Raw genomic sequence first — 14,791 nt, forward strand, 5'->3', positions numbered from 1 at the left:
ACATTTGTTTGGGGTATCACTTCCGCCTGTCGCTAGCTTTCTTAGTAAAGATTTGTTACAAACGAGCAGTAGCATCATCACCGGAATAAACACAACGCTTCGGTTTTAACCACGAAGAAATGGGGAAAAAACACAAGAAACATAAACCGGAATGGAGAACAGTTGATGGTACTTGAATGCATCTTTTACTCTTAGATATCGCACCGCTTTTGTTTTAGCTAGCTTTATGTTAGCCAGCTAACTTAGCCTAGCCGGCTAGCTGAGCTTAGCTTAGCTGGCTAGCTCAACAGGAAAAGACAGCAGATTTCCAGTGTTTATTGTGGTAAAAATCGACCCTAATCAACCAAGAAAGTGCACACCCCTCTTCTTAACTCTTTGGTTGCTGGTGATATAATGTTCTGCTAAAATCATGAGCTAAACAGTTCGTTATCATTGAATGTATTACTTTTGTTTTGTATGTTTATGTTGTGTGTTTGGATGTTTGTTAATGTTTATATTGTCGCTCTATGTCCATTCTGTGTAAGTAAATTTGGAGCACACTAAAATCAAATTTCTCATGCACACAAACATAATTGCATATGTTTGATTTTTGTCTGTGCTACTAAGTCATAACCTAGTAAAAATAGAAGGTTACTTATACTATATCTGATTTTCCTTTTTTGTATTATCATTTAGAAATTAGAGGTTAGTCAGTTACACATTAGTAAGTTATCTTGGCTTGTAAGTAATGACACAATGTTTAACATTCAGTAGAAAGTTCTCTACAGACAGAGAACCTACAGCCTAATACAGCAGCTTTATTTTTTTATTTTTTTTATTAAACAGTGTTTTGGCATCTTAAGTAACAGACCAAACTTACAGTATTCCCTCCATACCAATGCTAGCATCATTCCACATACTCTCCCACTCCTTTATAACTTTTCACCTTGTCATGTTGCCTTCATGTTGTTTGTTTTCATTGTAGACTATGAGGACAAGGCTCTTGAGAAGCCCCTGAAGCTTGTGCTCAAAGTTGGAGGAAGTGAGGTGACGGAGCTCTCTGGGTCGGGCCATGACTCCAGCTACTACGATGACAGATCAGACTACGAGCGAGAACGCCACAAAGAGAAGAAGAAGAAGAAAAAGAAAAAGTCTGAGAAGGACAAAGACAAATACGTGGATGATGAAGAGAGGAGACGGCGGAAGGTTTGTTAACAAAATAACTTTCTAGATGACAGCACCTGCTTGTTATGCCTTTATAAGTTAAACATGAGCTTTCATCTCATACTACAGGAGGAGAAGAGGAAGAAGAGAGAGCGAGAGCAGAATGAATCAGAGGCAGCAGCTTCTACTGCTGCTGCCAATACTGGTGTGCCTGTTGAACCTTTCACATTGTCAAAAGCTATAAGTATTGGATTAGAGGTGAGTCAACTGACCTTAAGCCTGAATAAACGATCAGTGCATTCTTAACAATTTTGCTGAAAAGTCACTCACGTCATGACTGTAATTCATCAGCCGGAGGAGAAAAAAAAGAAGAAAGAGAAAGAGAAAGACAGAGAGCTGGAGCTAGAGCCTGAAGTGGACGAGTTCCACCCCAGTGTGAAGTTGGAAGTAGAACAGCAAGGAGACAGGCCGGTCCGAGCATGCAGAACACAACAAGGTAAGAATGCCTTCATATAAGGACAATATTAAACGTTTTAACAATTATTCACTTGTAATTGTGTTCATGAATATCTGTATTTTTTATGTTTGCTCAATGCAGAAAGTGAATCCACTCCTCGTCAGCAACTACTGGAGCACTTTTTGAGGCAGCTGCAGAGGTGAGAAACCCTGATTCAGTCTAATTATTGTGTCTGCCTGTAATGTTGGCCTCCTGTCCTTTGAATGCCACAGTGCTGTTCCTTAAGACTTTAAACTTGATCCCTGTCAATACTTAAAGATCCAGGAACATAAAGACTAAAGGTCAAGTAAGGGATGAGGATAAAGCTGATTCTGATCCTTCAAGATGAATCCTGATGTTTTTGGTGAACCCCTTTTCCACAAACAAATATATATTTCTACAGGACGCACCCCTTAAATTTCCATGACTTCCCTCTACCACCCTGTAAGACTCTAAAAATAGCAAAATTTGCGTTTGTTCCATTCACCTACATACACCTACATGCTAAATATTGCAGAGTGCACTAAACATTGCTTTCGGTCTTTAGTCTATTTGAGTATTTACTATTTTGAGTGGAGGGTGGTTCCTGCTGTGGTGGGAAAGTTGTGTGTGACTTTGCTGATGTAATACTAGCCATAAATTGATATCAGCACTTGGACAGCATCTCACCACATGTAAATTAGGTCACATTTTGATGAGGTCTGGTTCATCAGATTACAGCACAAGCAAGATCCATTCATATTGATCATATTGACCTGAGAGATAACGTGCACTGGCACAATCAGATGAGAACACTCAAAAAGACAAGTCTAAACAAATCTAAAGGTTGGTGCTGTAAATAACATGATGAATCACTTGTCTGTGCAGGAAAGACCCCCACGGGTTCTTCTCATTCCCAGTAACAGATGCCATTGCTCCTGGCTACTCAATGATCATCAAACATCCAATGGACTTCAGCACCATGAAAGACAAGATTAGAAACAATGACTACAACACGGTTACAGAATTCAAGGTAGGGATGCTTTTCAGCACAAAGAGAGAGTTGTGATGATGACTGTGTATTTCTTTGGGGATTATAATAAACATGTTTAAACTAAGCTCGGGTTCACACCCGTTGAAACACTTTTTGCCTTCAGGCGGACTTTAAACTGATGTGTGACAACGCCATGGTGTACAACCGACCAGAGACTGTCTATTACAAGGCTGCCAAGAAACTGCTTCATACAGGATTCAAGATGATGAGCAAGGTAATGAGGTCAAATGGACTACAAATAAACAAATGAATTATCCTAGATGTTTTTCGTGACACAATCTTTGTCCGCGTTAGCTGTCTTGCGGTTTTACTTCACCGAAGTAATCTGCTGAGACACTTGTATTAGTGTTTCACCTCAGCTTTTTATCATGTTCTTACAGGTAACATTTCACTACAGACATGTATTTTGACTCAACCTGAAATACTTCAATAGAATAGATCATATTGTCGGTGTAATATGTCAACATATAAACAACTTTGCCTTGTGTCAAGCCTCATAAGAGAAAGTCTCCCATACAATATATATTTCCATAAATTTTGCATTTAAATTTTGAATTTTTTTTGTACTTTCCAGCAGCTGAGCAGTATGAGCCCAATACACACACAAAACTCAGTTGGATGTAGTAACCCAAACAAAGTCAAGACAGGAAGTCATTCATGATTGACAGTTGTCAAAGGTCCAAAGCTCATCACCCAGTGGCATTGGAAATGAAAGTGTTGGATGATATGATTTGACTTCATATGTCATTCTGTTTAAGGGTAGATTTCGCCTTAAAACATCACTGTAATCATAAGCAACTTTTTACCATCCACTTCTATTCCATTTCCCCTCTTATCCATACATCCCCGGTTAAGCAGTCAAGTTAAGTGTTGCCCCTTTTCCTCTGCCCTGTGTGCAGGACCGGCTTTTGGCTCTGAAACGCAGCATGTCTTTCATGCAGGACATGGACTTCACCCAGCAGGCAGCGATTTTGGGAGATGAAGACCTTGCAGCTGATATACCTCCAGCAGAGATCATCCCTATACCAGTGGAATCAGCTAAGAAGTCCAAGAAACAACCAGTCAAAGACATGAAGGAAGTCATCAGGTATTTTATTTATTTGTAATATCCAGATGAAATATGGCTGTCTGCTTTTAGTTAAAGGTCCAGTGTGTAGGATTTAGGGGCAAATGATATATAATATTCATAGCTATGTTTTCATTAGTTTATAATCTGAAAATAAGAATTGTTGTTTTAATGTTACCTTAGAACGAGACTTTTATAGCCCAGAACAGACAAAACAAACACTGGCTCAAGTTTCAGCTCTGCAACCTCACAGCTAGATTCCACTAAATCATACACATGGGACCCTTAAGGAATGAAATGTAGTCAGAAAGAACAGTAGGGAAGTTCTAAGCATTTGATGTTCTTTGTTTCAGCACCCTGTCAATATAATGATCTGATAACATGTCACTTCTGTTGTCTCAGTTACCTGTTTGAACCAGAGGGAAACGCCTGCAGCTTGACTGACAGTACAGCAGAAGAGCACGTCCTCGCACTCGTCGAGCATTCTGCAGATGAAGCTCGGGATCGGATCAACAGATACATGCCCAACTCTAAGGTTTTCCTAGTAGCTTATTGTATACAAATTTTCATCTATACACACTCTTTCTACCAGATATGGCTACGGTATATTTTATGACAATAAATGACAAAGTGGCAGTAAGGCGTAATATATTTTGTCTGTTTTGTGTCTTTAGATGGGCTACCTGCGTAAGGAGCAAGACGGTTCTCTTCTATATAATGTTGTAAATCAGCTTGATCCTGATGCAGAAGGTCTGTAATCACTGTGTTAGTCTTTAAAACATCTTTGAAAAACGATCTGCACTACATTAATATAATAATTAATAATTATTACATTTTACAGAAGAGGAGACTCATAAAGTGGACCTGAGTTCTCTGTCAAATAAACTTCTGCCTGGATTAACAACCTTGGGTTTCAAAGATGACAGGAGACACAAAGGTATGGCTTAACATGCACTTTTGTTGATTTAATTCACATTAGTCATTTTAATCTAATTAATGACAGTTACAAAATGTGCCACAAAGTCTATGGCTTATGACAGATTATGCTTTTTTTCCTGCACTGTGTAGTGACGTTTCTGAGCAGTGCATATAACGTTCAGACCCTCCAGAAGAACTCCATCTTTCCAGATCTGCTACCCGATGAGGTGGACACGCTCTATTCAGCCTATGGAGACGACACAGGGGTACAATGTGCTCTCAGGTAGAGGGACTTTGTTTTAAATTGATCTAGTGAAAATAATCTGCCTCTATTTTCAGCTTGTAATACGTTCACTTTCATCCGAAGTATACAGGAGTTTGTTAAGGGCTGTGGAGGTGTCACTAAGTGCTGGGTCGACAGGCTTCTGGACAAGATGACAGCAGACGATCACACTAAAGCTGTTGGTCAAATCCGACAGGTATCTGATCTTTACTTAACATACAGCAATATACATTATTACACACATGACTTTCATCATTCTCTCAGTGTCTAGGGTTTTCTTGACCAATTCTACCACAGTCTGGCTTCTGATCTGTTATGTGTATGATACTTATTTTACATTTCAGAAAAGAAACATCACACTAAAACCAGATGAAACCAAATCCAACATCTGTGACATGCAGGTATGTTGTAGTTTGTGAAAAGGTGATGGTGCATTTAAAGAGTTGCCCGACTGTTTAATTGAAGGTTTGTGTTTTTGTTCAGATGGCAGATGGCACTGGCCTGGGAGAGAGTGGCTCAGTCCTGGACTTCATGTCAATGAAGAACTATCCTGATATGTCTCTGGATATATCCATGCTGAACTCATTAGGTGATTGTACTCATCAGTAGTCTGAGTGGCTGCATTTACATGTACACCAATAATCCAGCCATAACTTAATTAAGGTAGTAAGGAGAAGTCCATGGAAACGCTAAACTTGCATTAACCGTATTAGGCCCTTCGTCGCAGTAAGAGAGTAAGAAGTGTTGCAGTGTTAAGGGCATTACAGCCGTGTAATCATCTTAATCCTATTAAAATGCTCAGGCAGAGTTTTTACAACATTTTGAAACACACAGCGGTCAAACTACTTGATTTACACATCAGAGTATTGTTGAATATGATGATCTACTCTGTCTTTTCTGCTTGAAACTGTGGTTCTAAGTTCCTTAAATGTCCTACAATGATCTTCTTTCTTTCTCTAACAGGTAAAACAGTAAAAAAAGAGCCGGGCAACGAAGAGGGCCAGCAGCACTTTGACGACGCAGACAAACTCATGCAGGAATTCCAGGAGACTCAGGTCGACAGAGTCGGCTCCAGACCATCGTCCAACCTGTCCTCCCTCTCAAATGCATCAGAGAGGGACCAGCACCACTTAGGTATCTACAATAGGAGTGAGACTAAAGAACTAAATGCTTAGAAAGGAGCACTGCTAACGTGTTTTATATCAAATTTAGACAACGTATTATTGTGATTAGCTTACTAAAAGCCATAATACTGTTTTGCTCAACTTTTTGGTAGATATCAAACAATTGTTACACCTCCACCTTTCTTTAAAATGTTCATTGTTTTCCATTAAACATTAACACCAGTGCAACAACATGACTATATTTTCTTTTCTCCACAGGGAGCCCATCGCACCTGGGTGTCGGGGACCAGTCTGAAATGGTACATGATCCCTACGAGTTTCTGCAATCTCCAGAGCCAGAGAGCACAGCCAACAGCTGACCACACACAATGCCATTTTGTTATCCTGGTGTTAACAACACTGGGTACTCAGCCTCGGACTGTTCAAACACTTTGGAGATAGCAGGAGCCTCTTACCCGTTTTAAAGACTGAAGCTGATTGTACAGACTGTTATGTAATGTAATCCTATGTTTTTGTATGAGTGCAACACTTAAAAAATAAATGCTTGCACCTGGACTTCTAAATGTGTGTGGCTCAATGAGCAAATAAGAAACTGCATTACATACAGTGTTTGAGCAGATGTAAATGAAGGAACTGTCAACCATAAATATGCATTCAAATTCAGAGCATTTGCAATAAAAGAGATAAGTTCATACAGCTGTAGTAGAGATGCACTGCACACTCCTGCTGTAATTGAGCAACATTTGCTATTGTGGGATGTCTCAGTTTGGGAAGACACAATGGGGAAGTGAAACTAAAGCTATATGCGCGTAGAATACATTTACATTTAGCATAATGTTACAAGAGAAACCTGCTGAAAGTCACAGCCATGACAGACTTTGGCTTTATTTTTGAAAGCAGAAGTGTCATGCACATCTGTTCCCTTTTTCTCTCATGAGAAACAGATCCCCTACCTATTTTTATTCTCATGAGCCTAAAGGTGTGCAAAAGAGCTGCAAAGCCTGTGAGTTTGATAAACAGGCATCATGCTTCATGCGCCTTATCCAGTCTGTGAAAGGCCACAATAAAAAACGCTGGGTATCTTGAAGAGAGCTGCAGCGCGCATGCGCAGCTGAGCAGTTTCCATAGCGCCGCTCGGATCTGCAGTGCTGACTGAGTTGATACTTCAACTTCTGATTCACGTCCTCCGGTGACAAATACAAGGACGGAGGAGCTTTTCATCAATTATATCGAGTGTTTTTCAATCGTTTGGCTTTGTCCTGGCTTTTTGTTTGTATTCACCATGTGAATTTTACTTAAAGCACATGTTTGGCTGAAAAACTAATCATGGGATATCAAGCGGTGGAAATCTCCGTCTGTATTTCATCAGGAGCATATTGATTTGATCTCATGGTCGCTTTTTTAACGGCAAAAGTAAGTCACTCTTCGTGGTATACAACTTCACACACACCTATTATCTATATGTAATAGTTGGCATTACTTGTTGTTTATTTTAAGCCGTATAAATGTTGTTTGAATTGTTAATTTAACACAAAATGCGGGGTCAGCTAGCGTTAAAGCAGACGACCTTTAACTTACAGTTCGCCAACGGTAGGAGCTTTAACGTTAGTTAGGCAGACATTAAAACCAACGGTCAGGAACACCAACAGCCAGAAGTTTATTAAATTTCAGTCAGTGTCTGATGCAGTGAGGAATAAAAGCATTGTTATTTGTCATAAAGCCCACACATTGTTATTTCCTCTTCAGGTGTTTTTTTGCTATATTTAATGAACTTTTGCACAGTGTAGTGTCAGGCGGAAGGCCAGGGGCAAAACCTGTGCTTTTATAAGGCCTTTTACAGAGAAACGGATGAAGCACTTTTACTCTGGATCAGCTGTTTTCTGTAGGCTATGTCACAACATCTCCCTTGTTATTTATATGCAGTGGATAAGGCACCATCTATAGCCTCTGCCACAAATTACACAGCTGTACCAGTGTATTAAGTAATTTAAGAGTAATGCAGTTTAATACAATAAATTACCTTCATGAAGGCTGTAATGTTAAGCTTTTGTTGAGACAGGTAAGAAAGGTGTTGATTCAACTTTATGGTCATTTTGGAGGCTGTACTGGGTACTTGTGTTACTGTATTCCTGATATTTGTCCACCTGAGGCTGCTGTATTAGGTGTGCCAAGCTTCACCTAATGCACTCTGAGTCCCTAATGGCTGCTGTCATTATGCTCACCTTATTTTCCTAACTCATTTCCCCAGCAAATGCAGCCACACTCTGCCAGAGCTAGGCTTGCATGTATGTGTAATATGTGGATGGATGATTTTAGGTGCCTGGGGGAAGTTTTTCCTCAATTGACTGTGTCTATTTTCCTCTTTTGCTGTTTAGATGAACTGCTTCAGTCAAAGGCTGAGACGCACAGCTCCCATGCGTGGCAGCAGTAAAAATGAGCTGGTCCCCTCCAAGCCTCCCAGGATGAACGGATGGTCGTGGCCCCTTCAGGCTTTCCAAGTGGGTGGCTGGCTGGTGTACAGCTACCTCGCCATAGTCAGCTTTGGCATCTATATCCCTCTTCTGCCCCTGCCGTGGAGCCATGTGGTCTATGCCGTATCCTTAACACGTAGCTGACTGTTAAGTGTGAAGCAATGGCTCTTTCAGCTTTGAATATGGAGCAAACATTAGTCTCTGCTACGGTTTTGTTTGGGCTGCTGGACAAAACAAGGATGTCGTTGTGTTGGCTGTCTGTATGGGCTCCAGTCACACCAGACGTGACTCTGTCTCCGTGTCTGTGGTCTCTATTAAGCCCAAAAGACATAATCAGTGGTGTATTTGTCACATGTTGAATGCTGCGTGATGTCGACACTGGTTCATTTAACTGAAGCTTTGCTCAGCCATAAAAACACTTGATTTCTTCATAATTGATTTAATGTCTTACACAAAAGGCCCGCTTGTGTCCACCAGTTTGCAGTTTCTTATTCATTGCTTTTCTGAACTATATTATGACATATTGCAGTATTTTTCCCCATATTATTGCTATTTTCCTTGACTCTTGTTGTGTACAGCTGGCGGGCATAGCATTTGTTGTACACTTTTTCGCACATATTGCTGCTGTGTCTATAGACCCCGCAGATGTCAGCGTGAGGGCAAAACAGAAATATTCTAGTCCAATGCCGCTTTTTGACCGGACGAAGCAACCACACGTCATCCAGAACCTACACTGTTATCTGTGTGATGTCAAAGTGTACGTATCTAAAGCAGTAATGTTACTTTGCTTTTTTAGGGGGAGGCTCACCACACAACCAAAAATGCACATTTTCCCTCTTACCTGTAGTGCTATTTATCAATCTAGATTGTTTTGGTGTGAGTTGCTGAGTGTTGGAGATACTGGCCATAGAGATGTCTGCCTTCTCTTGAATATAATGGAGCTAGTGGTGCTCAAAGTGCAAATAAAAACATTTGGAAAAATCAATAGCAATGTCTCTTTCTAGGAATCATGACCAAGTTGCTCAAGATACTCCACAGAACTTGTTGTGAGCAGTTTCATGTAGGACCTATTTTCTTTCTACCAAACTACCCCCCACCAACTGTATAAAGAAAGAGTGCATCTACTCATTGGTGAGAGGCTTGTGCTTGTGACAGTGTGAGATGTAATCATAAATGGCGTCCTCCTCAGCTTAGCTGTAACATTACCTAGCTCAGTGGTGCTAGGTAGCAGTAAATACATACTGCCCTCTGTGCAGTGATACAGTTGGTGGGTGTAGCTCGGTAGAAAGAAAATAGTTCCTACACGAAACAGCTCACAACAAGGTCTGTGGATTTTTTCAGTAACCGTGTCATGATTTCTGGAAAGTGACATTGCTGTTGAGTTTTTCAAATGTATTTTTTTTGGTGGTTTTGGCACCAAAAGACGGGTAACATCTAGTTCCATTATACTTGAGAAAAGGCAGACATCTCTATAGCTGATATCTCCAACACTCAAATCAAAGGTAGGAGGCAAAATATGTATGTTGGATTTTTGAGTGTACTATGCCTTTAAGTAAACAACAATATCATTTGGCAGTCATGGAAAAAGTTGTGTCCAATGCTGTTTAACATTTTCAATCTTTCATGTAGTGGCCCCAAAGTAAAACACTGTAGTGCTTGCAACAAGTGTGTGGAAGACTTTGACCACCATTGCAAATGGCTGAACAACTGTGTGGGTGGCAGGAACTACTGGTAAGTTCTGGATGAACTAGTGAGCTTTCTGTATCTGACTTCATGGCTGATGTTCAAATGAAATGTGGAATGCTTTATAAAATAACATCAGGTTTTGTGTGTTGCCCTCAGGTGCTTCTTTGTGGCACTGGTCTCTGCTACACTGGGTGTCTTCCTGCTCTTCGCTGTCATCTTGTTCATTTTTATCCAGCATTACCTGGATCCAAACAGCCTACGGACCGCCCCACAGTTTCACAGTGAGTAATCATAATATAGAGCTGTCTTAGAAACAGCTTTGATCATTAAAAGCTGTATGTGTGATGTCCTTATTTTGCTCCTCCGTTCTATAGGTATGCTGGGGAATGGTACCTGGCTGGTCTTTTTACCTTTAGCACCCATAAAGACTAGCTCAGCTGGTCTCCTTATATTGGCCTTCATAACAGCCATGCTGAGCATCACCTGCCTGCTGCTGCTTGGCCATCTGCTTTGCTTTCACTTTTACCTCTGTGAGTCACAGTCTTCAAGACAGACATTGAATCAGGCTCTTTCCCCATCATCCAGTCATTAATCCTCACAGTTCTCCTCTTGGCTTTACAGTTTATAAAGGCATAAGCACATATGATTATGTAAAGCGGAGGCGTCAAAAAGAAGCCAGAAGTATTGAAACAGGAAATGAACAAGATGCAAAAGTTAATAACAAGACACCACAGGTAAGACCTGTCCTTTACCTCTCACTGTCACTCAAATGTCTGTCACAGGTGTAATTTTTTTTTTCTTTTTTAAAGAATCAAGAGAGCTCAATTGACTGTGAGTCAGCATTATCGCAGAGTTCAGGGTAAAACAAATTCCTTACAGTTCTTTTTACACCATTATTACAGCTGATATTACAGAGCATTAATGCGACTGTGGTTTTCCTGCAGTACCTGCAAGTTTGCTGATAAAGGCCCACTCACAAGCCGACTTTCGGGGTCCTTATGCACTGAGGTAAGCATGTCTACTCATAACTTTTTTTGAATTACCTTACATGCTTTATATGTATGTAATATTGCATTAAAATCTGTTTTGGTTTAGTTGGAAAGCTTTGGGAAATCGGCAGAAAAGGAGAATAGTTTCCATTATGGTACTGAAAATCCTACAGAGAAGACAGCACGTAAGTATTTGACTGCACTTGTCACAGTTGTTTACCTTTCTCTGTGTCTCTCTGTGTCTCTGTGACCTCATTTATAAAGATGGAGGAGAAAGATATAAGAACTGCAATACAATATAATAAAAACAAATCCAACACCACAGAGTACCGCCTGTACTTTCACATTACACACATACAGGGGTATGCTTTTCTGGTCACTCACTGTATATGACTTGAAAATAAAGTGTGCATACAAACCCATCATATACAGATTACGGGACTTTTGTTAGTCATGTTTATTAGTATGGATTACCAAGGAATATTAGTTCATGCAGTGTGTAAATAATACTTATCTCTTTTTGTTTTCTTTGTCTTAAAGGGGAAATGTCTGTGAGCGACACCAAAAGCTGGAAGCCTGACGCTGAAGAGGCTCAGGGCAGCATCATGAAAACTGTTCCCCACATTCCTGGAGTGCAGGACCCTCTGGGCAGCTCCATCATGACTTCAGATGATACTTAGCAGTAACTGATGTCTGCATTGTGGAGCATCAGGATGTTCTGCTTAGAGGAATTATTTATTATGAAGACACGCTTCATGAAAACAGAGCCACACAATCATGGAGCATTGTTGATGAGGACAGAGGACTGTTTGATGCACATCGTGGAACATTGTTTTCACCAGTGGACATTCTGTATGCAGTTTGATGTAGACTCATCATTGTGTGTGTTTTTTTTATCTACACTATGTGTTTTATGACAACAAATTAATTATTTAAAGCATTGTTTAATCTCACTGACTTGCATAGAGAGCCAAAGTCCAGCCCAGCTTGCAGGTTAGTCTCTGTTCCACCAGCCTTAGTCAGATTAATGGATTTTGGCATCTTCCTCAAAGGCTGAAACAGGATACTGGAGTTTACTGTTCATATTCTGAGCCAAATGGATATCAAGTACTGTACTGACAGTAATTTTAGCATCTTGTCATTTTATCTGATAGCCAGAGAGAGAGCCTTATATGGCAAAAAACATTGCCTAACTAAGTAGTGGAGCGGACACTAGCTTGAAAAGGGCACACACCTCAGCTCTCTGTTGCCTTTTTATTAACTGTGTTCAGTGACTGTTTTAAATAGATTTGATAGTAAATCATGTACATTTACATGTTTGCTGCATTATTTAGTTTTCTTCTTTATCATATTTAACCTCACAGTGGTACTATAGACAGCCAATGTCCTGCTACCTCCAGCTTCTACAAGTTTCTATCTATATTCTAAGCTGAATATTGAAGGTATCTACCAGTTGGATTTGCCAGCAGCCTATGAACATCCATTCATCAGCAACAGATTGGTCTATACCTGACAATAATGTTGGGTTAAACACAAAAGCATTGTCTCTGTAGATTGATATCCAGATAAAGCCCTGTGTTTTGATGTATTTCGCACTATTTCAGCCATACAAGATAGAAAAAGCACCACTGCACAGATCAATGCAAGAGGCTACATTCAGGGAAGTGATTGTCACCTAAAAATGTATTTTCAGTAAAAATAAAATGTATATCCTAACTACTAATCATATGGTCTTGTCTACAGAGGAATGTATTAAGATTATAAGGTGTTGCACATTCAGTAGTCCAACAGGAAGGTACAGTAATGAAATCGTTCTGTCATTGAAAAGTAGCTCTGAAGAGGACCATGCCTTGAACACGCACAATTTGACAACAGAACAACACATAGCCAGATTAGAGGGTAATATCACAAGTGATGTTGGGTAGCGGAATAGGTTCAACAGTTCAGGATTTGAAGAATACTCAACTAGGGAAATAAAGATGAGGTGGAGATGATGCACAAGAATTGTCCACCGTGTTGCTGGTATTGTTTCCAGACACCAAGCTTGTGAAAGGAGCCTCTCTACTCCTCAAGGTGAAGCTCAGCAATATTTTAAATCAACAGGACCTGGAGGCATTAATGCTCATAGCTACTGAGCTGGATGTGATGGCCCTCGATGGAGAATTGAGCTGCTGCTGAAACTGCCATTTCATCAATGAGGTTAGACATACAGTATGTGTTTTTTATTCTGTTCTATTACATCTCTACTCAAACTCTTCATTGACATTTTTTTCTTTTTTACAGACCAGACAGTTGCTGTCAGTGGCATTTGTGCGATTCACACCAGCTTTCTGTACTCCTCAGTGAGTAATCTGAGCAGTCCCTGTTGTCTGTGTATTCTTGTAGTGATTGTCCATCTGTAGGCTGTCACATATTTTCACCACTAGAGGGCTGTAGGTCAGTGTTCAAGTAGATAGGAGCAGAGCTGAAGTGGATCTTACACAATCCTGTTGTTTCAGAGTGGACTGTCTGTGATGTGACCTCCCTTGAATTGAAGAATATTGTTTAGTAATTTTGTTCTAATGGCTTGAATTTGATAATGTTCTACAAATGATGCCATTTTCAGTTATCAAATCCCACTTCATAATGTAAAGTGTGACATGACAACATGTATAGGTGGTGTACTGTGTTGAAGAGTGTTCTTGTTCAGCACTGAGCCATGGTCCAGAGCATAATGTCTCTTTCCATCTCATAATAATGTAATAATTCTTCTTTATATTGTTTGTTACATCTGAAAGGAAAAAATATCTGCAAGCATCACCCTCTGACAGTGAAATGTATTGGTTTATTGGTATATAAAAAAAAAGAGGAAGAAGAAGAAGAAAAAAAGGACAGTTTAGCCATTTTATAATTACACAACTAAACAAGTGTAAATATTAATGCTTTGTCCCTCTTAATGGTCAAAAGCAAGACAAACCCCCAAAAAAGAATAGTTTTTCATGTGGTGGCCTCTCTCCTTATCCAACCTGACTGATTCAACCTGACTGATTCCAATCAGGTTGCACAGGTTATATCCAGCTCCTCAAGGATGGCACATCCATACGTGCGGTCGCAAGAAGGTTTGCTGTGTCTCCTAGCACAGTCTCAAAAGCATGGAGGAGATGGGGCGTCGGTGGCTTAGTGGTAGAGCAGGCGCCCCATGTACAAGGCTGTTGCCGCAGCGGCCCGGGCCCAGCCTGTGGCCCTTTGCTGCATGTCTCTCCCTCTCTCTCCCCCCCCTTCACGCTTCACTGTCCTGTTAATTAAAGGCAAAAAATGCCCTAAACAAAAAAAAAAAAAAAAAAAAAAAAGAAAAAAAAAAAAAAAAAAAAAAAAAGAAAAGCATGGAGGAGATACCAGGAGACCAGTCGTTACATCAGGAGAGCTGGACAGGGCTATAGAAGGGCATCAACCCAGCAGCAGGACTGGTATCTGCTCGTATGTGCGAGAAGGAAGAGGAGGAGCACTGCCAGAGCCCCCCAAAAAAATGACCTCCAGCAGGCTACTGGTGTGCATGTGTCTGACAAAACTGTCAGAAACAGACTCCATGAGGGTGGCATGAGG

General features: G+C 40.4%; 2 protein-coding genes across 3 annotated transcripts; both read left to right on the forward strand.

The window, feature by feature from the left end:
• The first annotated feature begins 4 nt into the window (after nucleotides 1-4).
• brd9 (bromodomain containing 9) lies at nucleotides 5-6,755 on the forward strand. 2 transcript variants are annotated; one of them, XM_050046898.1, is made up of 17 exons: nucleotides 5-168; nucleotides 965-1,185; nucleotides 1,273-1,401; nucleotides 1,495-1,639; nucleotides 1,742-1,799; nucleotides 2,507-2,651; nucleotides 2,776-2,886; nucleotides 3,572-3,759; nucleotides 4,141-4,273; nucleotides 4,413-4,488; nucleotides 4,580-4,675; nucleotides 4,807-4,939; nucleotides 5,024-5,135; nucleotides 5,284-5,340; nucleotides 5,423-5,528; nucleotides 5,903-6,073; nucleotides 6,322-6,755. In XM_050046898.1, exons 1-17 carry the CDS (start codon nucleotides 120-122, stop codon nucleotides 6,420-6,422), a joined length of 2,031 nt encoding a protein of 676 aa, XP_049902855.1. In that variant the 5' UTR covers nucleotides 5-119; the 3' UTR covers nucleotides 6,423-6,755. The 2 variants fall into 2 exon arrangements, with proteins under 2 accessions (XP_049902855.1, XP_049902856.1); XM_050046899.1 differs by having other exon boundaries at nucleotides 3,614-3,759.
• A 451-nt stretch (nucleotides 6,756-7,206) lies between these two features.
• zdhhc11 (zinc finger DHHC-type containing 11) lies at nucleotides 7,207-12,915 on the forward strand. The gene is made up of 11 exons (XM_050046713.1): nucleotides 7,207-7,476; nucleotides 8,439-8,657; nucleotides 9,113-9,291; nucleotides 10,164-10,265; nucleotides 10,377-10,501; nucleotides 10,595-10,750; nucleotides 10,842-10,954; nucleotides 11,030-11,079; nucleotides 11,165-11,228; nucleotides 11,316-11,394; nucleotides 11,750-12,915. The coding sequence occupies exons 1-11, from the start codon at nucleotides 7,453-7,455 to the stop codon at nucleotides 11,887-11,889; spliced, it is 1,251 nt and encodes a 416-aa protein (XP_049902670.1). The 5' UTR covers nucleotides 7,207-7,452; the 3' UTR covers nucleotides 11,890-12,915.
• Nucleotides 12,916-14,791: the final 1,876 nt, after the last annotated feature.

The sequence above is a fragment of the Epinephelus moara genome, chromosome 6, assembly GCF_006386435.1.
Source record: "Epinephelus moara isolate mb chromosome 6, YSFRI_EMoa_1.0, whole genome shotgun sequence".
NCBI lineage: Eukaryota > Metazoa > Chordata > Actinopteri > Perciformes > Serranidae > Epinephelus > Epinephelus moara.